General features: G+C 41.0%; 1 protein-coding gene across 3 annotated transcripts in view; it reads left to right on the top strand.

Moving 5' to 3' along the window:
• The window catches only part of DYNC1I1 (dynein cytoplasmic 1 intermediate chain 1), a 377,849-nt gene that overhangs the window by 295,788 nt on the left and 59,118 nt on the right, over positions 1 to 22,943 (top strand). For all 3 annotated transcript variants that reach the window (XM_045508648.2, XM_010972445.3, XM_010972429.3), the window contains 4 exons: positions 1,930 to 2,076; positions 6,035 to 6,148; positions 8,938 to 9,071; positions 12,766 to 12,910. In XM_045508648.2, the coding sequence (XP_045364604.2) occupies positions 1,930 to 2,076; positions 6,035 to 6,148; positions 8,938 to 9,071; positions 12,766 to 12,910 (540 nt within the window). The remainder of the gene's footprint in view (positions 1 to 1,929; positions 2,077 to 6,034; positions 6,149 to 8,937; positions 9,072 to 12,765; positions 12,911 to 22,943) is intronic.

Raw genomic sequence — 22,943 nt, 5'->3', positions numbered from 1 at the left:
ATTGAGAGTTATTCTTGAACTTTATGAAAACCAGATTGGGGCACAAGTGTGTTTGCCATCGATTGCGTTCAAGGAATTAGAACTGAAAATCATTCAAACTAGGAAAATGTGACATTGAAAAGTAGTCTGCATTCTCCATTCTGCCTCAGGGTATCTGAGACTTTCTGACTAGGAAGGCTTAAGATGATTGTAGATCTGATTTTTTTTTTTAATGGACAGTTAGCTTCCCAGTCAGAAAGAGGTCATCATTTCTTTTTCAATGACTACTTTGCTGGCTTATCAATTACAACCTTTGATCCTTTGTTGTTGTTGTTGCTTGGAAAGCTGTGATTTCTCACTATTGCCCACAGAAAAAAATTCAAACAGTGCCTGCCATTCCAGGCCCTCTCTTGTCTGGCCCAGACGACCTCTTCAGCCACATTTCCTCCTCTGTATTTTTTCCATGCAAGCTTCTTCCCAGCCAAACCAGACTGTAGCTGTTCACCAGACTCTGTTTTGATGCCTCCAGTCTTTTTTCCCATTATCCCATCTCTCAGGAATCGCTGTTTCTTTTCCTTTCCGTTATGCCGAACGTTCCACATACATCAGGGGGTAATGCATCCCCTTTTGTGAGGTCTTTCTAACCATCCCACCCTTTCCACTCTCCTCTTTTCTCCCTTTTCCTAGCTGAAACAAACCTTCCTCACCACTCCCATCGCACACACAAAGACTCACATCTGTACCCTCACGCACACACACACTCCTATGATCTAGTCATGGCATGTATCATCCTCAAGCCTGCTGCTTGTGTGTGCAAGTTGTGTGCAAGGATTTCAAACCCAAGGGACAAGTGATCACAAAAATCTACCTTACTCTCCACTTGCCAAACCAGGTACCTGCTCACATGACTGTCCATGCAGACAGGCATCTTTTTCTATTCTGTATAAAGGCATGGACTAGCATTTAGGAATGAGCAGCATGAATGCCTTTTCATTCTGTTTTCTAGGGCAATGAGCACCTTAATGTTCCCCTCAGTGCCTTTTTTACCCATAAGATTATTCATTGAACTGAATTGAAAGGGTGAAATATTTATTAAAAACAATTACTTCCTCATAGAAATGCAACCAAGGAAGGTAGAACAGGAATCAAGATGGACTTCTTAGCAAATATGGAGCAGCCAAGTTGTCTGATTTTAAATGTATCGTGGTTCTGTCTCAGCTAAGTAATTTCCTATAATATGTAGTGCCCAGTAGTCTTCTGTGGAATTTTAGAAACCACATTCGTGATGCTATGACAGACCATGGCAGAGTTGGACTGAAACCCATTTCTGACTGTTTGTTAAAATAGGCAAAGAATAACATTAAGAATTGTCTGAAGTGGGCAGGCTAAGGGTCAGGAGAATGCCTGTGGGAGGCGAGGGGATTTAGGGAGGAACCAGTTGGATCAGTCTGAGGTCAGTGTACTTCCTAGAAGTCTACATTAAGCCAAAAACAAAAGACAGAAAAAAGCACCCCCTCTCAGAGTCCTCAAAGCCTTGCCAACACTGTACAGAGTATAAACCAGCGAGGACAGGCCCCCAGAGTCAAGAATGGCTTTGTAAAGGCTTTAGCGGAGAATTAATATTAGTTCTGATGCAGTTTTATTGATAAATGGGAAATATCCACAAACTAAGGTTTAGAGACCACAAAACAAGGATGTACATAAGATAGGTTTTATGCCTATTGGGTGACATGGCCAGGACTTCAAATTTCAAGTTTCAAGGGGTAAACATTGGCCAGCCTCTCCAGGGAAAGTCTGTGTCCATGTACAGTGTCCTCCTAACTCTGCACCTAACAGTTGCTCTGTGTTTGCCAGCATGGGTTGAGTTGATGGGATCAGATGTTTTTGCTTCAGAAAGAAGCGAGCCTCCAACCGTTTAACAGTATACCTTTCTCCTCTTTCCCCTCACAGTCGTCTGTGATGTCAGTCTGCTTCGCTCGTTTCCATCCCAACTTGGTCGTTGGTGGGACTTACTCGGGCCAGATTGTCCTGTGGGATAATCGCAGTCATCGGAGGACCCCGGTTCAGCGGACACCCTTGTCAGCGGTTGCACACACGGTAAGTCACATCCCTGTCAGCCACCCAGGCCCCACAGGAGGGGATAATGGACAGAAGTCTGGATGTTGTTAGTCACCCTGAGTGAGACGTAGCTCATTTATAGTGACTGCACCCTCACTGACTAAAGGAAAGGTGAGTGGAAAGTACGTGAAGGAAGCACTGGGTTTAGAGAAGTCTCTTAATAATCGACAAGTTTTAGCACGTAGAAGGGATCTCTTTGGATATCCCAAAGGCTACCAGAGAGGATAACTTAAAACAAAGAAAAGACACAGGGAGAAACCTTGGAGGAGGCATCGGTGAGATTGTTTTCTCAAAGAAACTTCACGTTTACATGTTAAGGTGGAAACTTGTATTTTCAAATAGGCCATGAAGAGTAAGCATTTTATGTCTAGGGATGGTATGTGGGACTTGGGCCAACAGGCCTTTTCCGTTTGTGTTTTGAGGGAATGCTACGACTTTAAATTCTGGAATGCATGGTGTAAGTCTCAGTGGTAAAGTCTACAGTGACAATATAATCCCTAGGGTTAAAAGTCAACATCTCAAAACCATTACCCATAATTTAGCAGAAGAGGTTCAGTATAGTGTTCATAAGACAACTACTCTGTCATTTCCTTTAAGAGAATGACAGGTGTGTTTAGCAGTTAGGAGGAATGAGGAGACAGGCATGTCTCCATCAATCTTTGCTACCCTGACATTCTGGAGAACTGATGTCCTTTTTCTGAAATGCCCAAATTATGCCCAAGGATACAGCTCTACTATTGTTTCGATTTCCTTAATGTGGTTGCCTCATTTGTTTCATCTGCTGGCCTCAGAACCATCTTGCTTTAAAAAAAAAAAAAAAAAAAGGGCTGCTAGCTGCTTTAGCTGAGACCACAAAGAAGAAAATTTCTTCCACTCTTGTAAGATTGACAATGGGAAATGACAAATACCAAGTCAGCCTTAATTCTGATTGACTTGGACCTAAGACACATGCAGGTGAAACTAGTTCTTGAGAATCTTGGAAAATTGCTGTTGTCTACCCAGTTTCTCCAAACTAATAACAAAATTGTGACCCAGGAGGAGACGGGCTTGATGCAGGTGTCTGCTCAAGGAGTGCGAAACCACTTCTTGGCTCTCTGTGCATATCTGGTGTGTTTGTGAGCATACCTTCTAAAATTTCAAGAAGTTATACAGCCAAATATTAAAACATTTAGCTCTAAGCTTTAGGGGAGAGTCTAAATCCAGGAACTCTTCCAAAGTAGTCATCTTTTTTTTCAAGTAACTTAGGACATGATCACCACAAGTAAAATACTCTTATTATCAGAGTGACGTTATTTCTGTTAGAAAATAACGTAACATTTTTTTTCTCTTTTGCTGTGTTTTGTTGAATCCACAGCTCTAAGTGCACAGTTAAGTTTGTGACTGTCTTTCAACTTCCACTAATGCCTGGCTGATTGGTACCAGGATCAAAAGTGGTTAAGAAAAAAGAGGCCCACCACAGATTACTAACTAATTTCCTTTCACACCCACCACACATATGCATTTGGGACAACAGGAAATCCTAATTAAAGCCAAAACCTCCTGCCCCACAGTAAGTTTATTCCTAAAATAAATAAAAACAATCTGGCATCTATACTGGAAAAATGAGCTGAACCGTTGCTTTTTTCTTCCCATTAAGTAGAGTGATGTGTGTTTGTGTGTGTGTATGAGTAGGCATGCCCACGTGTCTGCTTCTGTTCTGGTTTCTTTACATCTCTCTCTTTTCTTTTAAACTGAGTTTTATTACTCCTGAAAGCACAGGCCAGTAGTCCTGATTAAAGCCAGGGAGGGGCTACCACACGCATTCCTTCCTAGGCCTTCGGGGCCCTCTACATCCTTCTAACTGCCTTCTTTCCCCCTAGACCCACCCTTAGGAGTCCTGATCCACTAGGGTTTTGGTGATTTGTGTTGATGCTCTGGGGTTAGCAAAAGAAACCCCATTGGACTCTGGCTGAAAAACACTAGGTGGATTTGAGGTTCGTAACAATGGCCCTTGCTTTCCCATTCTCTAGCTTCCTGAGTCTCTCATTTTCAGGTGAGAATTTTTCCCATCCATTCTTCCACTTGATTTGCACGCAGAGCATGTGTGATTTGCATTTGAGTTTGCCCGTGGCTGTAGGTTCCACATACGCCAGAGACCTGGGGAAAAGCACTGTCCACAGTCCCACCCCACCTCTTAATCCTCTTGATAGTTAGAGACCTGATCAGGACAGTGTTTTAGGTCCTTGTCTCTCCTGTGCTCACCACTGTCCAGACTCATTAAGGCTCATTCATTTGCAAGTTTCTGGAAGGATATGGTACAAAAAAAGACATGGGGATTTGGTTGACCGTCCATCAGCATGAGTAAAAGAGGTGATACAGTTGCCCAAAAAGAAAGTGTCATCTTAGGATGCATTAGTAGAGGCCTTTTTTTTTTTTCTTTAATAAATCACATGAGAAGTGACAATTCAGTGCTCCCTGAATTTCTATATTCTGTTAGTCAGAATATAGATAGACAGTTGTGTTTCATTCTCAGAACTTCACTGGAAGGGGAACTCAGACAAAATACAGCGTATTGAAAAGAGAGTGACCAGGATGGGGAAGGTGTTGAAAACCAGATACTCAAGGAACAGTTGAAGGAGTTGGTGATGATTAGTCTGGTAAGACAAGACTAGGGGAGAAGGAGTAAGATAACAATGGTCTGTAAATATTATTTTGACTTGATCTATGTGATGTCAGAGGGCCCTGCACTAAAAGTATCTCCCTGAGCTTTCTTTATCCCCACTGGTGGAGGAAGAATTCCCCAGGAATTTGTGCTAAAACTGGCTGAGAAAGGTGTTCAGGCAGAGTCTGGACCACCTCTTGGTCGAGACAGATGAGTAGCTGCCCTTGATGACTACAGTTCCTTCTGACCAGGAGTTTATATGATAATAGTAGTTTGGGAGCCATCTTTTATACAGTATCAACTTTCCAGTATTGAAGATCGTTTCGCTGTTGTTCTGGCTAGGTATTATGGACAGTAACTTACCAAGAGAGAGACTGTCCGCTCTCTGCACGGAGAAGCGTCAGCTGAGTTGTGGTTTGGCCACTGATGGCTAAGCCGCCTGAAATCTAACCCAAATTACTGTAAGATTCTGCTTATGCTAACCTCCCATTTAGTATTTAATGTGCAGCTGCAAATGATTTTAGCCCACCATTTTGGATTCTACGGAGTGGGATAACCTTCCTGAGTTATGATAAAAGGTTAGAGCATCTTGCTGACGATTCCTGGGATGTTTAAATGACCTTTCTCAAAGCCCTGGCCAAATCTAAGCTCTCCATGCTATCCTGAATAACATTTTGAAAAATATATCTATGATTACATCTAAATTTTGCAGCAACATCAAAGAACTTAATTTTTTCTTACTAGGTGCATTGTGGCAATAACTTCCAACACCAATATCTCTCTCTCCAATCAAAGAGTTAAGATGAATATTAACTACTTTTGATAAAGAATGTTAATGAATGTTTGCCACTGTGGTTGTAATGCACTTAACTCCAGATTTAGTAACACTTACTCCTTCCAAAAAGTCAATCACTCTACCCTTTTGAAGACTATCTTTTTCCATCACTCACGATGAGTTTAGAAGCCAAACTGTGCGGTGGAGCCTCGGTCAAGGAATACGAGGCCCCCTCCCGTACCGCTGCTGCCCCATCAGCCCTCTCTTGCTCCCACTTTCTTCAGCTCCACTGCACTGTATCTGACTGAGCTAGGTGAAGCTTTGTGTGCCATTGCTCTGTGTTGCTGCCGGAGCTTTTAAAAAGAAATCAGATTCAAATCAAAAGTGGGAAATGACTTGAGGCTTGTATTACTGCAGGATTATGTCACTCTTTAATCCTTGTTTTGGAATTGTGTTTGACACTCACATGTAAGCATTTCCTCTTGGATCAGTGTCTGACCCTCCACATTTGTTTTTTGCAGCATCCCGTGTACTGTGTAAATGTAGTGGGGACCCAGAATGCTCACAACCTCATCACTGTCTCCACTGACGGTAAAATGTGTTCCTGGAGCCTGGACATGCTTTCCACTCCACAGGTGGGTTTGTTTTCCCCTACACATAAGAGCATCCTGGTTAAAAGAGATACCTGCCTAATGGAACATAGTTCCTTAAAAGCCTAACCCTCACATCCTATAGGAGCTAAAATCAAGGGGTGCACTTGAAAGAGTGGGGCCGGTTTTCAGCAGTCTCCTCTCGAAGCCAAAACCCATTTCCTTTACCACAAATCATGTAATTATTGTAATACGTTAATCGTAGGTCAGTTTCAAGTGAAAATGAAATAATCCATTTTAAAGCATAGTAATTATGAACGTTGCCTGTGGTATGAATTGTATGAACCCTACAGTATTGTTTAACAAATGCAAATGGGGTTGCAGCTCAGCAGAGCAATCCCTGACGGGTCCTTGCCTTGGAGAAGAGGTATCCCCGCAGAACAAAAATCCAAGCCCTTGCTTGTGTCCACAGCCTAGACAACTGCCTGTGTGCTTGAAGAATTTGTCCAGCCATCCATTTGCTCCTCTGGAACGTTTGTTAGTGTGGCTCCTGCCATTCCTTGATTAACAAGTGAGAAGTCAAAAATGAAGACGTTCCAGCGTTTCCAAACCCCTCCTGATGACAGTAATGGAAGCCAAACTCAGGAGCAGAAGTGGAAGAGACTGTTGTGGGGAGGCTTCAAAATGCAGCTTTCAGAATATATGTGTGTACACACACACATACAAGACCACACACGCACACATGACCATACATACATACATACATACATACAACCACACACACATACACACAAGGCCATACACACGTACACACACAAGACCACACACACATACACATACACACGACCACACACACATATGCAAAAGACCACACAAACATTCATATTCTTTCAGCATTTCTTTGTGGGGGAAAAAAGTACTTCACTCACCTCCAACTAAAAACAGAGAAGAGTTTTCCTGTTACAGCTTTTGACCAAACTATGAGGAAACATCAAGGATAACTCTCAGTGTTAACATTTCTATTGCCTTTCCTGGAATAACAATCCTAGACTGTCCCTGCCACAATATTAGAAGATACCTGAAGTTTCCAGATACATAAGGAAATGTGGAAACTGAAAAGAGCCTCTCATAAGTCTCCACAAAATGCAGGTGTAGAGAATGCTAAGACTAAATAGGTTCTCTTTATAATTTTAGTTGGTGGAGAGAGAGAGCTAATAGGCTCCTTACAGTCTAAGTCCCTCTGTTTTTGCTGATCTTTAACATTTATACAAGTTGGGGGTCGTGTGTGGGTATTTTATAGCTTTGTATTAAATTTCGCAGCAATCTGTTGTTTTCTTTTAAGAGCATGGAGATTACAAACAGATATGAGGGAACCCTCTAATTAGGAATTTTTAATTGCCCATTTTGGTGATTTAAATGTATGTGTTTAGGTTAAAGCCAGTCGTACGGGACTACATGGCCATTTTTATTAGTTGTTGCACGGCCGCAGACTCCTGTCTCTATACAGAGGTGGAGCATTTCTGGGCATGGCTGCGCATGCAGGCAGACCTGGGAGCAGACAACAGTTGCTCTGTCCCAAGTGGGTGACTGTTCCTTCCTGCTGCTAAGTTTAGCAGTGAAACAGACCACTGGAAGGTCCACTTCCCTGTCTTGCATTGTCACAGCATCCCCTCACTAATGCACTCACTGTGTGTGGATCTCAAACTGCGAGCACATCACATGACCATGTGGTCTATGCTTCCAAGACTATTAGCATGGGCTTGCGATTTATTGACTCCCAGGCAGTGATGACTGGGTTTGTTTGCTTGCATGAAAAAGACTAAACTTCCAAATACAATGACAGGATCCCCTAGAACTTTTTTTAAAAAATTACTTAAGTTGCACAAAGCAGTCTGTTTGGTGTGAATAGCCAGAAATATCCAAGGACGTTGGTTGTAGTTAATTACTCTTCACCATTATTAAACTTAATTCCACAAAATGTCTTTTAAAATATACTTTAATTCCTGATTTTAAAAAACTTAATAATTTATTTAACCCGATGTATCCAAAATGTTATTATTTCAACATATAATCAATATAATACTTTTAATGAGATACCCCACAGTCATTTTTCCATAGTCAGTCTTAAAAAGTGCATAATTTACATGCTGACTCACCCACACTAGCCACATTTCAAGGACTCAGTGGCCATCATGGTGTGCAAGCACATCCTTATTCCTGGTTTTGAAAATCATTTTAGATAAGATAAAGCTCTCATTTACTATTTTAAAGACTGATTTAAACGCTAGTTTTTACAGACTTACAGCCTACATGCTCAGTGCCCTTCATGAAACCCAGTCCCTGTTGAAATCTGGTTTTTATGACCCAAGTGACGACGTTCTGGTTTTAGTCCGTGGAGGACACACACTCCTGCTTTGACAGATGTGCTTAGTACATCTGATATTAATACATGTGTATTCTCACGAACAATTGATTTTGAAAATGTTTGTAAATACGAGGGTATTGTGTGTTTTATTAAAGCCTGGGGCTGACAAGTGTAACCATTACAGTATTATCTTTAGTTTCTGCACCATTAGTTTCAAAATTCTCACCTGTCATCTCTGCCTGACTTAAGAAGCAGCAGCACACGCTGATGAAATCCAGCCGGCCTGAAACCAGAGATACACAGAAGCATGAATGTCAGGGCAGTAAAGCGTGGTTTCTGGCACAGCCGGGGTCTTTTGTAACGCTGTGTGAAAAGCAAACAGACGATTTAGTCAAATGATTTTTCCGTGCTATCTTTGGCATGGCAAGGAGTTGACAGAGGGAATGTAACACATGCCGTGTTTTGGTAGGAGAGCATGGAGCTGGTGTACAATAAGTCCAAGCCCGTGGCTGTTACTGGAATGGCCTTCCCGACGGGAGACGTCAATAACTTCGTGGTTGGCAGTGAGGAGGGTATAGTCTACACGGCCTGTCGTCATGGAAGGTGATTTTCTGTTTTCTTGCCGATGACGCGTTCTTCATTTCCGAAAGTCTTTTATCACTTTCTGGATTACAACCACTTTGTGTTATGAGAAAGACATTTCTGGAGAAATGCAAATCACAGCCGCACATCTTTGTTAGTTTATAGCATCCATCTGCTCTGGTCATTAGCCATTGTAAGCCTCTGATGGTTCACATTGCCTTGAGGGAGAAAGTCCACGCTTAGTGCATCATAGAGGATTCCTGATAGCTAGCCCTTCCCAGGCTCAGCCTTCAGGCTCCAGCCACATCCCCACCCCAAAGATTGCTGATCCCACCACACCACACCTCTGAGTTTGTCCATTCAGTTTCGACTGCTGGGTCTGGTGTTTCTTCTTGGCCTAGTTAACTCCTCTTCATCCTTCAAGAGCTGGCACAAAGGTCTTTCCACATGGAAGCCTCTCCTGTCTCTCTTGGGCAAAGAAAATCATTTCTTCCTTTATGTTTCAGTAGAATTTTCATTCCCTTCAGTCACTCATTCTTTCAAAGAGTGTTCACTAAGAACCTCCCGTGTGCCAGCCTCCATCACATCATAAGGACGCAGTAAGGAAGGAAACAGACCTAGCATTCATATTCTGGTTGAGAGTAAATGACAATAAGCTAGTAATGATAGATTAATAAATAATTAAATAATTTATTAAAATTGATAAAAAAATAAACTAATAAACAAGTAAATATGTGGTTTAAGCACTGTGGAGAAAATCCAAGTAGAATAATTGAGGTAGATAGGACTACAAGCTGTCAGATAGGTTTATTATTTCATATATTTTTATATGTGTTTCTACATTAGCATTAATTACATTTTATTTCAACTATTCACTTATCTGCCACTTACCTCTTACTAAACTTTATCCATTTCATCATTAATTTCCTGCCCGGTGCCTGGCACCGAGTAAGTAAGGAGCTACAAATCTATATCTACATACAAATCAATAACCAAACAATACAGAGAAGTGCCTTAGGGCCCTGCCTCCCAATCAGAAGCTGGGGTAGTATGAGATACACAAGGCACCTCTGAGATTCCAAGTGATAAGAACTGTGTCTTGATTGAGAGATTGGCAGATGCTCCCGGGAAAACATCAGGAAGAAGTAGAATCCAATAATTTAGACGAGGTCGTGACATTGCAGGCAGGACTTCATGAGAAGACTTGTGTCTTCTGAAAGGTTTTCCATTCTCACCTTGGTGCTTGATTTCTCTTTCATGTTAGTCGTTCTAATTCAATTGATTCTTCATCTCTTGCACTAATCACAGGGTGTTTAGATTTAATGATGCACTGGTGCAAGTTCATACTCATGTTTTTTGTAATTTGTAGAAGTAACAAGCATCCTTGGCCCAATTTAAGGTGTTTCCACTCATACAGTACGAGCTGTGATGTTCTTACTGTGCTGCACGTAGACACAAGTGGTATTGTCCCTGCTCACGTGACTAAAAATGACTAGGATGATATGCCTCATAATTCCATGGCCAGTGGTCCTCCTTCCTAAGTTCTGGCTAAAGCCACGCATTAAAGTGATGAAAGCATAAAAAATCTGACAAAATTGTTCATTTATGCAAACACGGCATATCCACTGTCAGCAAAGCGTGTTGCTACATGTTGCCAGGCATGCAGACATCATTTACACCTGTTTCTACCTTCAGGAATCTGATGACGGTGGGAAAGGTAAACACAGAAATGTCTGCAAGACAGGGAGTAGTGGCACGAGAGAGGCACGGAGGGCACAGTGGGCCAGACAGGGATTCACAGGTTTATCTCCGTGTTTGTTAGAATCAGTGGGGCATAGGTTCAGTTGACTTAACCCAGGGACTTAATTATTTGTGAAGGCTACAGAACATGTTCATTGATCATTTTCAGATTAAAAAAATTTTTCTCTAATGTGAATAACTGTTTGCATGATAAATATTTTTGCTCTGTGGCTGCTGTCCTTTGCAAGCACCATCAGAAGATGCGCTGTGGTTCAAAAGAAGGGTACCTCCGGTACAAACCAGAGCTCATTTTACAATAAGCTTGATGTTGCTTTTTACATCGCTCTGTCCGTCTGAAATATAAAATACAGATCTTAGGAAAGCTGTAAAGTCACAGGCCTTAGGCTTCATAGTAATCTTAAGTGGGCCATACAGGGCTGCAAGAGAGAGGTGAGGAATTTCAATTTTTCACCTAACAGAGAAGGTGCAAATCCACTTCCATAAATTAAATAAGGTCCTCGTTTTGCACCCTATAAACCCTTTCAGGATGCTGTTAAGAGCAAGTGGAGTCTCACTAGGGGCCACTTCAAAGATCAGTTTCTCACGTTCTCTTGAACAAATGTAAATGATCACGTGTGGAACTGCTGTTAGCAGTTTCGCTTGGCATAATTCTGGAGTGCCTGTTACATGGAACATGTGCTGCAGCACTGGGCTTGTGATTTCCAGTTCTGCTCAGTGTGCTGACATGTATTGGTGCTCCAGAAGCCCACGTTTCAATAACTTAATTCATTTGCACTCTTAGTGACATAATATTTAGATTCCACAGTCCCTCAGTTGTTGGTCTTATAACCTCATGCACATTAATTTTTAAAATATAGCATTTTGGTGTATTTTCTAACTGAGTGCGATTTGGTGCAGACTATTGTGTCGTAATCGGAGGTTGGAAATAATCCCAGTTTAGCTAAATCTACGTCAGTGGATAACTTTGAAACTGTGTATCACTGTTTCTCAGATGTGCTCCTTTTGGGGAAAAAAGGCATAAGTTTGTCTCTTTCTTTGCTGTTTTGTTCAGCAAATGTTTATTAAGCACTTCCTGTATGCTACACACTTGGCAGTAAGAAAAACAGCACCAGCCCTTATGGAATATACATTTAGTGGATTTGTAAATGTCTCTTGTGCTTTCAGTGAAAAACATCATTTTCTCCGTATTACATTTATAAATAATGCCTATTATTTTCTAGTGACAAGGGTTGCCACTAAGTTTTACATTTTCAGGTATGTCAACTGTATTTAAGAAATTTTCTTGAAAAGATAAATGCAGGTATTCAAAAGACATATGGAGTGTTACGGCCAATAGGCTCCCCAAAAGGAGGCAAAATGGAAGTTGTGTAAAATGTATCACAAGAGTAGAATCATCTTATTATAAATATGAAAGCCTTGAGATCTAAGTATACAGGTGACTTGGTATCTAAATCCCCAGGGAATTGGTTCCAGGAGCCCCTGGGGATACCCAAATCCAAGGATGCTCAAGTCCCTTATCTAAAACGGCGTAGTACAGTCGGCCTTCCACACCCGTAGTTCTGCATCGTGGGTACAGAGCACCGGCTGTACATTTTCCATCAAAGTAGCTGCATCAGCAGTGATGGGGGGAGGCCCATTAGTGAACATTTGCTGAACAAAACAAAGAAGGAGACAAACTTATCTGAGAAGTTTGAGGAACTACTAAAAAAGGATTAAATGGTAAAATTTGATGCTAACTTCTGAAAATTGAGAAGATGTTATTGCCCCATATTGTTTTTTAATCACCAAGAGTAGTATAGCATTTTATTTCTTTCAAGATATCTATGAAAGTGGTTTCACATCTGGTTATGGAGAAGTAATCATAGAGAGACAAGCTTTTTTTTTTTTTTTTTTTAAAGCAGTCACTGCTTTGCCAAGGTCACTGAATTTCTGCTTGTGTGTGGTCTTCGTGCAGCAAAGCAGGTATCGGGGAAGTCTTCGAAGGTCACCAGGGACCAGTGACGGGAATTAACTGCCACATGGCAGTAGGCCCAATCGACTTTTCACACCTGTTTGTCACATCATCATTTGACTGGACCGTCAAACTGTGGACCACAAAGGTAAGAAAACCTTGATTTAAGTTCTCAGGTAATACATAGGTGAAGAGGACAGTTTGGTTTCCCGGGAGGAGTTGTAGGGAAACTGAGGTCTCGTCCAGGAGACCTGTTGTTGGGAATTCGTATGGCCTCTGGTGAACCCACTCTGCCTCAGAGCTAGGTAAGGCTCACTTTCTCAGTCCACTTTATTTCTTCTAACATATATAAGTAATACTTGAGAATAGTCTCTTTATAAAACTTGAAGCAATTCAAACAATGAAAAAATTAAGTCCTCCTTCAGCAACACTAAGCTGCCCGCGACACCTCCGCTGTTTTCTGTTGATTGCCCGGAGCGCGGCCACACTTAGGTTCATCTGTACCTAGTGAAATACAGGGCCTGGGACTTGGGTTTCTTGGGTTTTGGCGTTTGGGTGTTTGTTTTTGTTTTTGAGCTTTTGGTGGTTCTTAAGCTAGTAAATGGCACTGTCTTATTTGTACTTGCAAAGGTGACTGACCATGCTTGAGAGCAGCTAAAACTAGGAAAGGCCACCTGGAAGGAAAGTGCAGGGAAGAAATAATAGTGGCTTAGATGAGTAGTTTGGGATGAAGAGAAGTAGATGGATTTGAGAATCATTTATGAGGTAGAAGCCACAGAAATTGGTGATTGATTTGATACAACAAAAATGAGAGATGGAGTCAACAGGAGGGAAAAAAAAAAAACCCAGGTTTGTGACTGGAGATCTGTGGTGACGTTCACTGCACTGGTTGGAGAACACGGGAGGAGGGGCGTGCTGGGGAAGAGCAGTGCACAGGTTGGATTCAAGGTGCTTGGGAGGCACAATTCACCATCTCCCCTAGGCAGTTTGATATTTGGGACAGAAGCAGAGGGATTGCCCTGGGCTGCAGGTACTGACTTAGTAGTAATCAGAATAATAATGATTATTAAGGTCAAGGGGTAGATTTTAAAAGAAAGACTAAGACACAATCCAGAGAAAGAGGAATGTTTAGGAAGTAAACAGGAGAATGGAAGAAGAAAAGGAGATTAAAAAATAACAGCCCAAGAAACAAGAAAAGAAAAATTAGAATCTTTTTAGTGTGTGGCTTCCTGGGTGTTAATGGAGAGGGGCTGTATCATGAGGACAGACTTGGCTCTTAACTGTGAGAAAAACTACCACACTTCAAGATTAAAGCTAAAACCAAGTTGAGAAACCTCTTTTGAACTATGAAATTGACACAAAGCCAGAAGATAAAACATACTCTGTAGAGAGACTGAAAGAAACCAACCATTCTCATAGTGTCATTGGAACTGCAAATGGTGCAACACTATGGAGGGGAATTTGGCAATATCTAAACAATGAATGCGTATTTATTCCTGAGAGAGCAATTCCTGCTTCTAGGAATCTATGCCAAAGGTTATACTAATAAAAATAAGAAAGTGATGCATGCAGAAGGATAGTCATTGAAAGACTACCTTGAATAGCAAAAGACTAGAAAAAAAAGCACAGAAGTCCATCAGTAGGACACTGGACAAGTCAAAAGTAAGGTACATCCACATGAGGGAGTGCTATTCAGGTATAGTGAGAAATGAAAACGTCTGTTTACTATTATGAAGTAATCTCTAGGACATATTTTTAAATAAGAAAAGTGAGGTGGAGAAAAGTGTAGAGTATGTGGTCATTGATATTTTTTATATATTTTAAAAGAACTATAAACCACGCATAAAAAATTATAGAGAGACAGGAGGCTGAAAGGAGCAAAGATAATAGCTATATTTCTTTGAATATACTTTGTCTATACATTGAATTTGGGAACCATGTAAATATTTTACATAATTATGAAACAAAATAGGAAAAAATTTTAAATTGTTTCTTAAAAATTTTGAAGTAACGTGAAATGAATCAACCTTAGTGTGGTTCAGATTGGAGGCAAAACCTTACAGTATGGAACAATTCTAAATGACTTTAAAACCCTGTATTTTTTTAATTGAAGTACAGTCAATTACAATGTATCAGTTTCTGGTGTACAACACAATGTCCCTGTCATGCATATTCAAACATGTATTTATTTTAATGTTTTTTTCATTAAAGGTTATTACAAGATACTGAACATAGTTCCCTGTGCTATACAGAAGAAACTTTTTTAAAATCTATTTTTATATATAGTGGCTAACATTTGTAAATGTCAAACTCCCAGATTTATTCCTTCCCACCCCCTTTCCCCAGTAACCATAAGATTGTTTACTATGTCTGTGAGTCTGTTTCTTTTTTGTAGATGAATTCATAGTGTCCTTTTTTTTTTTTTTTTTTTTTTTGATTCCACATATGAGTGATATCATATGGTATTTTTCTTTCTCTTTCTGGCTTACTTCACTTAGAATGACAATCTCTAGGTCCATCCATGTTGCTGCAAATGGCATCATTTTATTCTTTCTTATGGCTAAGTAGTATTTCATTGTATAAATATACCACAACTTTATTCAGTCTTTTGTCAGTGGACACTTAGGTTGTTTCCATGTCTTGGCTATTGTAAATAGTGCTGCTGTGAACATTGGGGTGCATGTATCGTTACAAATTAGAGTTCCGTCTGGCTGTATACCCAGAAGTGGGATTGCTGGATCATATGGTAGGTCTACTTTTAGTTTTTGAGGAATCTCCATACTGTTTTCCATAATGGTTGCACCAGACTACATTCCTACCGGCAGTGTAAGAGGGTTCCCTTTTTTCCACACCCTCTCCAGCACTTATCGTGGACTTTTGAATGATGGCCATTTTGACTGGCGTGAGGTGATACCTCATTGTAGTTCTGATTTCCATTTCTCTGATAATTAGTGATATTGAGCATTTTTTCATGTGCCATTGGCCATTTATATGTCTTCACTGGAGAATTGCTTGTTTAGGTCCTCTGCCCATTTTTGGATTATAAAGCCCTGTATTTTTGACTGTAGATTCCGAAGGAGGTATATTTTAGGTATAAAAAGGACTACCAAAAAAATCTGTAACTACTTCTAGTACTCCTATTGCTGGCGGCCATATTGTTACTAAAACTCTGTTACTTTTGTGTTTGTATCTTGAGATAAATTAAATGACTGTACTGATATCATTGAGAATTGATATTATCAGCTGCATTGAAAGTAGATAAAAATGTACAAAGTTAAGTAATCCTAAATTTGAGTTGGACGTGTCTGTAAGAGATCACGGTGTGTGTTACCTCTAAACCTAAAAGAACACGTATTTACACTGCTATCCGCCAAAAAGGTCTAGAGACAGTGATGAATCCAACAGCAGTGATTTCCTTGGTGTCCAGATTGTGCTTTCTAAATACCAGTTTCACTCAAAAAAACTAGAGAGCTGGAAAGAAAATACTGATTCTCTATCTGGAGCAGGAAACGTACAAAGTGAGCCTGGAATATTTCATCATCATAGAAAGCAAGGAAGCTACCAAACACTACAAATTTGTTGTCAAAGGACTTAGAAGCCAAGCTGAGTAAGCTTCTGTTGTCCAAAGAGTATCAATACGAGTAATAGATTAGTCAGTTCATAATGATACTGGAAAAAAAGAATAAGACCTCACCGGTCATCTTTGGAAAATAGTAGGGAAACCAACTCATTATTTTAAAAAACTAATAACTAAAGGAAAGGATTAATCAGTCATTTATTCTGAAAGGATCAAAGATTTATTCTGTCTTTTCTATATGATTTGTATTTCAAGGTTACTTAATAGTTGATGAGAGTAGTTTTCATTCATAGAAACATCCCAGCTAATATGGGGAGAAGAAATAATAAGATTTGAATATCACCCTTTTGCAACCCCTGATGTTCTAAGCAATGATTATTGCCGATAACATCTTAAAAATAGAAACCACCTTTGTAATTATAGAGGTATACAATAGCACCTTCGAAGTAGGCTTTTTTGCCCAAATCAAATCTGAATCTCAATGCACTAGATCTCTGAATTTAGAGGCAATGGGAGATACAGATGCAAAATGTTAAATAATACCACAGGGATACACTCAGCCAAATCCAGACTGTGGGGAAACCTACAGGAAGGCTGATCTCATTTCAGCAACAAAACCAAAACTTTTCTTCAAGGGAAAAAAAGAAATGGAGGTGGAAGCTACATATCAAAACTTGAGACATTCCAACCAGTCTCAAAACATGGATCCAGTATAGATCTTGATTCCAACAAATAACCCATTAAAAAATTAGAAGACTAGGGAAGTATGAATACTGACTGAATATTTGCTGATGTTTATGAATTATTAGGTGTCATAATGATATTGTGATCATTTTAAGAGATTTGACCTTGTAGGAGGTACACCAAAATGTGTGCTTGAAAATAATCTGCTGGGAAGGGGAAAGCTTGTGGAGGGAGATGACTAAGATTAGCCATGTATCGATAAATATTGAACTTGGCGATTGATACTATTCTATTTTTTTAATCTATTTTTTTTTATTGAAGTACAGTCAGTTACAGTGTGTCAATTTCTGGTGTACAGCACAATGTCCCAGTCATGCATATACACACATATATTTGCTTTCAGTTTTTTTCATTTAAGGTTATTATAAAATGTTGAACATAGTTCCCTGTGCTATACAGAAGAAACATTTAAAAATCTATTTTTATATATAGTGGCTAATATTTGTAAATTTCAACTCCCAAATTTATCCCTACCCACCTCCTTTCTCTAGTAACCATAGGATTGTTTACTATGTCTGCAAATCTGTTTCTGTTTTGTAGAGGAGTTCATAGTGTGCTTTTTCTTTTCTTTTCGATTCCACACGTAAGTGATATCATATGATATTTTTCTTTCTCTTTCTGGCTTCACTTAGAATGACAATCTGTAGATCCATCCATGTTGCTGCAAATGGCATTATTTTATTCTTTTTTATGGCTGAGCAGTATTCCATTGCATAAATATACCACAGCTTCTTTACCCAGTCATCTGTCGATGGGCATTTAGGTTGTTTCCATGTCTTGGCCATTGTAAACAGTGCTACTATGAACATTGGGGTGCATGTATCTTTTTGAATTAGATTTCCCTCCAGATATATACCCAGAAGTGGGATTGCTGGATCATATGGTAGGTCTATTTTTAGTTTTTTTGAGGAATCTCCATACTGTTTTCCACAATGGCTGCACCAAGCTATGTTCCTACCAGCAGCGTAAGAGGGTTCCCTTTTCTCCACACCCTCTTCAGCATTTATTGTTCATGGGCTTTTGCATGATGGCCATTCTGACTGGTGTGAGGTGATACCTCACTATAGTTTTGATTTGCATTTCTCTGATAATAAGCAATTTGAGCATTTTTTCACGTGCCTATTGGCCATTTGTATGTCTTCATTGGAGAATTGCTTGTTTAGGTCTTCTGTCCTTCTTTGTTTTTTTGCTGTTAGTAAGTTGTATGAGCTGATTATATATTCTGGAAATTAAGCCTTTGTCAGTTGCCTCATTTGCAAATATTTTCTCCCATTCTGTAGGTTGTCATTTTGTTTTGCTTATGGTTTCATTTGCTGTGCAAAAAGCTTGTAAGTTTAATTATGTCCCATTTATTTTTGCTCTTGTTTCTATTGCCTGGGCTATACTATTCTGTTTCTGAGTATGTTTGAAATTTTCTACAATAAAAAACTTTCTTAGTTTTATTTAGTTAGCTCTTTAGCAAAAGAGGAGAAAGTGGTCAACACGAACAGATACCGTAGGCAAGTAACATCAAGACTGAAATATGTCCCTTGTACTTAGCAATTCCACTGATGCCCATGGCCAGTATAGTCCCACTGAAGAGTATGTTGAGAGTGGAACACAGATAACAATGGGTTAAGGAGTCAGTGGAAAACAGGACTTGCTGAAGAAAAATCGGTAAGTTTGGCTATGAGGAGAGGAGGATGAGAAAGGAAGAGAGGGTTTTTCTTCTCTCTTTCTCTCTTTCCCTCTTCCTCTCTCTCTCCCTCCCTTCATCCTTCCCTCCTTCTCTTGAGGATATTGTTGTGGAAGAGCCAGTAAGAGTAGAAAAATCTATTAAGTGTAAGGCAGAGAAGTGTCCTGAAAATGTTAGAGTGAGTGGTGCGCATAGCATAGGCACAGGATGAGTTTTAAATTTGGGCAGTGACATTTTCTTCTGTCGCTAACAGAGGAACAGGAAAGGATGGGGGCAAATATAAGGAAGTTTGTAGGTTTGGTGAATGAGAGCACAGAGAACTCTCACTTGGTCCTGTTTTCTCAGTAGGTAGGAGATGAAACATCCCGCCAAGTGGGAAGCGGAGGCGCTGAAGGGAGCAGGTTTCAGCTGGTCACAGAAGAGAACAGGGAGGGCTGAACAGAGACAGACCCTGGGCAGTGTGGAGGACCCAACTGGGTTGGAGACCAGAATGTTTTAGGGGCATCAGTCTTCAGGGCTGACTTCCTTTGAGCTTGGCAGCTCAATTATGGATATGGATGATGGATGAGGAACAGTTAGATGGACCCTGGGCTGGAGCTTTGTCGAAATGTGATGAAAGGACAGCAGAACATAGGATTTGGAGAACAGACAAAACGGCGTTTGATGTTAAGAGACTGAGGAATCTAAGCTGGAGCAGAAAGGAAATGAAAACAGGAAAGTAAAGGGAGCAAGAGGCTGGCAGTCCCTATAAGATCACAGAACATTATAAAGACAGAAATTGAGTAAGAGAATCAGTAAATTTTTAGAAATTGTTAAAATGAGTAAAATTTTTAGGAAGTGGGATGTTTGGATTTAGTATTTCACAACTGAAATAATTCCAAGTGATTTTTATTTAAGAGGTCTAGATGCAATCATGTCTCCAGCTGAAGTCCAGTGGAGGTGAAGTTTACTGGAGATGAGGGAGTCAGAGAACTAAAAGGTCAGGGTTCTAGGGTGCTATGCGCTTCAACGTGCACTGGGATAATAGTGGCAGAATGGGGGTAGAAAAGAAGACAGCGATCCCAACACTAAATTCTTCAGTGAATTAGGAAGAGATACCAAAAGAGGGAAAGGATGCTATGGAAAAATGGCCTGAGTTTAAAAGAAGCAGAACTTTCTCCTGGAGGACTGAAGAGCTATGGAAGAGCCCTGGAGACTGAGTGAGGAGCTCTCTGCCCATTCTGAATGGAATATGCCACGACGAACAGCTTCTACTTGAGGGACGGCAGGGGAGGTCTCGCTGAGCTTATGAGATGGGGAGTCAGTCGAGGGAGCTTTCAATGAGAAAGCTTAACATGGAAGCAAATGAGTTTACCATGGGATGGGAGACATGGAAGGCACGGTGGAAACATCTGGAAAGGAGGGGGAGCAGTGAGTGGTTGGTTCAGGTGGAATAAGTACTAACAGAGGTTTCTAGAAAATGCTGTGAGACCACCAAGATTGGAGGGGAGAGATGTAAAAAAGGGGGCCTGGAATTCCAAACAGGATGCTAATGTTTGCAAATTCTAGTGAGGATAGCAGGAAGGGAGAGAGAATTAAGACACATTACATTGCCCTCCCTCCACCCCCCCATCATACTGAGTTTGTTCTTAAAACCACAGTCAGGGAAGGCTTCGCATGAAGCAGAAATTTTGTTGGAGTCATTTACCTAGCAAACAAGGACCTAGTTGCATTCCTGGCAGCGAAATCAACAAACGAAGAGCCGTTTTCATCTAAGTGGCTGAAAGCAGGGATCCAGTTAGGAAACAGCATGCAGTGGGTGTGGAAAGACAGGTCTGTACTTGATTGTGTAGATTTATTTTCATTTTATAAACAATGAGAAGTCATTTTAGGAATGAATCAAAAACTTAATTTTAGGGAGTCTTCTGTGGAAGGTGACTTACAGGGGTGGCAGGGGGACCAACACTTACTGAGGTCACACTGTGTGCCAGGCACAGTGCTAGATGTGTTACATACATTAGGTTATTAAGTCCTCACAGTAACGTTATGAGTAGGTAGTATTATCCCATTTCGTAGAAGAAGAAACAGACAGAGCTCAAAAAAGTTGCCCAATGGGCTCAGTGAGAAAGTGGAGAAGCTGGGATTCTGACCCAGATTTGTGTGACCCCACAGCCCGCGTTCTGTTCCACACCAGCGTTCTAAGCCTAGAGACGGGAAAGCCAGGCACAAGGCTGGTTCTGTCACCCAGGGGAGGTCCAGAATTTTGGCAGAGGCAGAAATGATGAGCTTGTGCAGGAAAACACAACACAGAGAGGAGATCGAGCACATGTAGTGACCAGCAGGCTTGAGGGGGAACTCAGTGACGATTCTGGATTTTGATATGTCTGCCTTCGGCATCCATGTCAGCGGACGATGGTGCCAGTGACTGAGACAGGAAATAGAGCAGGAGGAGCAGGCCTCAGCTGGGGTAGAAAATTAGCATTCTGGGGCACGTTCCACCTAAGGTGCCTAGAAATTTCTCCAAGGTAATTGAAAAACAGTAGTTCAGGGGTAAGAGTGGAGTTAAAAATATAAATATGACAGTGATCAGCATATGGTTAGTTATTTATTCCAAGGGAGAAAATTATGAATAGCATGTGAATTGAAGACAACAGGGGGGCCACCTTGGAGCCACTGATGCTGCAGGATTAGAAGAGGTACACGGGTCAGAAAGGCAGGAGGAGGGTGGCATGGACTTCAGTGAGCAATTTCAGTGGAGGCATGGGGACAGATGGCGATGCTTGCAGAGTGAGGATGGAAAGCAGTGGACCCCAAAATTATAGATGACTGTTCCAGCCATTAGGCTGTGAACTGAAGGGGACCCAGTGGCGGCTAGCAGGGAAGGCCAGGCTAAGGAAGGGTTTGGCTATTATACTTTTAGAGAGACTTGAGCATGTTTGTGGCCTAAAGAGAAGGAGCCAGTGAAAAGTGTAGATTGACAGTGGGTTGTCTGAAAAGTCAAGAAAGGTGAAATCAGATGCCCATGTGGGTTTCGGGTGGGGAGAAGAGGTAGAATACGGGGAAGACTGGAAAAATGGTTTGTGCAGAGATTAGGTAATGGCAGTGGGGGAGAAGCAGAGAGTGAGAGGAGGTCCCTATTTTCTGGTGAAATCAGAGGCACATGCACCTGCTGACAGTGATGGCAACTGGGATGTGGAGGGGAGAGGCGGGAATGTAGATCGGGTCCTGTGAGAGGTGGGGCGGGGACCTGACTCCAGAGAATATCTGAACGGCACCACTTGGAGGACCAGCTGGAGCTAAATATCAAAGATGCATTTCATAGGGGGTATCTAATTTCAGTTTTACAGAAGTGCCAGGACTTGTGTAGAACTGCTGTTATTGAATCTCTTAGGTCTTCAGAAAACCCACTGAATCTGACATGCAAAACTGTCCACAGTGTGTCCCCAACTTACCATGGCAGGTTGGCAAATTCAGGTGTGGGAAACATACCACTTCTCTACAGTTCTAAGCTAAGAGTTTTCAAAGCATGGCCCTTGATCAGCACAGGCAGCGTTACCTGGGACTTACGAGAAATGAGAATTCTCTAGCCCCACCCCAGAACTTCTGCATCAGAAACTCTGGGAGTGGGGCCTGGCAATCTGTGTTGCAACAAGTCTTCCAAGTGACTCTGATGCTGCTAAAGTTTGAAGAACCCTGCTCTAAACCAGTGTGAAGTTCTGTTTCAAACTCCCCATCCTATAGTGCTGGGGGGCAATTCAGTTAGTTTGAGGGGTCTCTCTCCTCAGGGTCCTGCTAGACAACTAGCAAAAACTAGTTCTGGATTCAGGGAAGAGAATGAAAACCAGTGTCCCACTCCCCAACCAGGTTTTGTGATATAATTAATACCCTACCTGTTCTGGCTAGAGGTTTATACTGTAAATATAGTTGAAACCCCAAATTAATCATAGCTTTTCGCCAGTGGTGTACTGGGAACAATGGTTATACTTAATATCTTAACGACATTGGCTACAGTCTGTCTTCTCTTCTTCATGTGAACACACATAAAGTTGAAAGGAAACAGTAGCAATGGCTCCTAAAATTCTTAGTCACCTTTGCAAGACTACACCTGAACATACCTTCTTCATCTTTGTAAAAAGAGCAAAGTGAAAGTATAAGTGTTGTTTTGAAAAGAAAGATTGGAAATTAAGTTTTGGGGTTTTCTTTTTA

This window comes from Camelus bactrianus, chromosome 7 (assembly GCF_048773025.1).
Source record: "Camelus bactrianus isolate YW-2024 breed Bactrian camel chromosome 7, ASM4877302v1, whole genome shotgun sequence".
NCBI classification, from domain to species: Eukaryota; Metazoa; Chordata; class Mammalia; order Artiodactyla; family Camelidae; genus Camelus; species Camelus bactrianus.
This window is presented reverse-complemented; position numbering and strand designations above follow the sequence as displayed.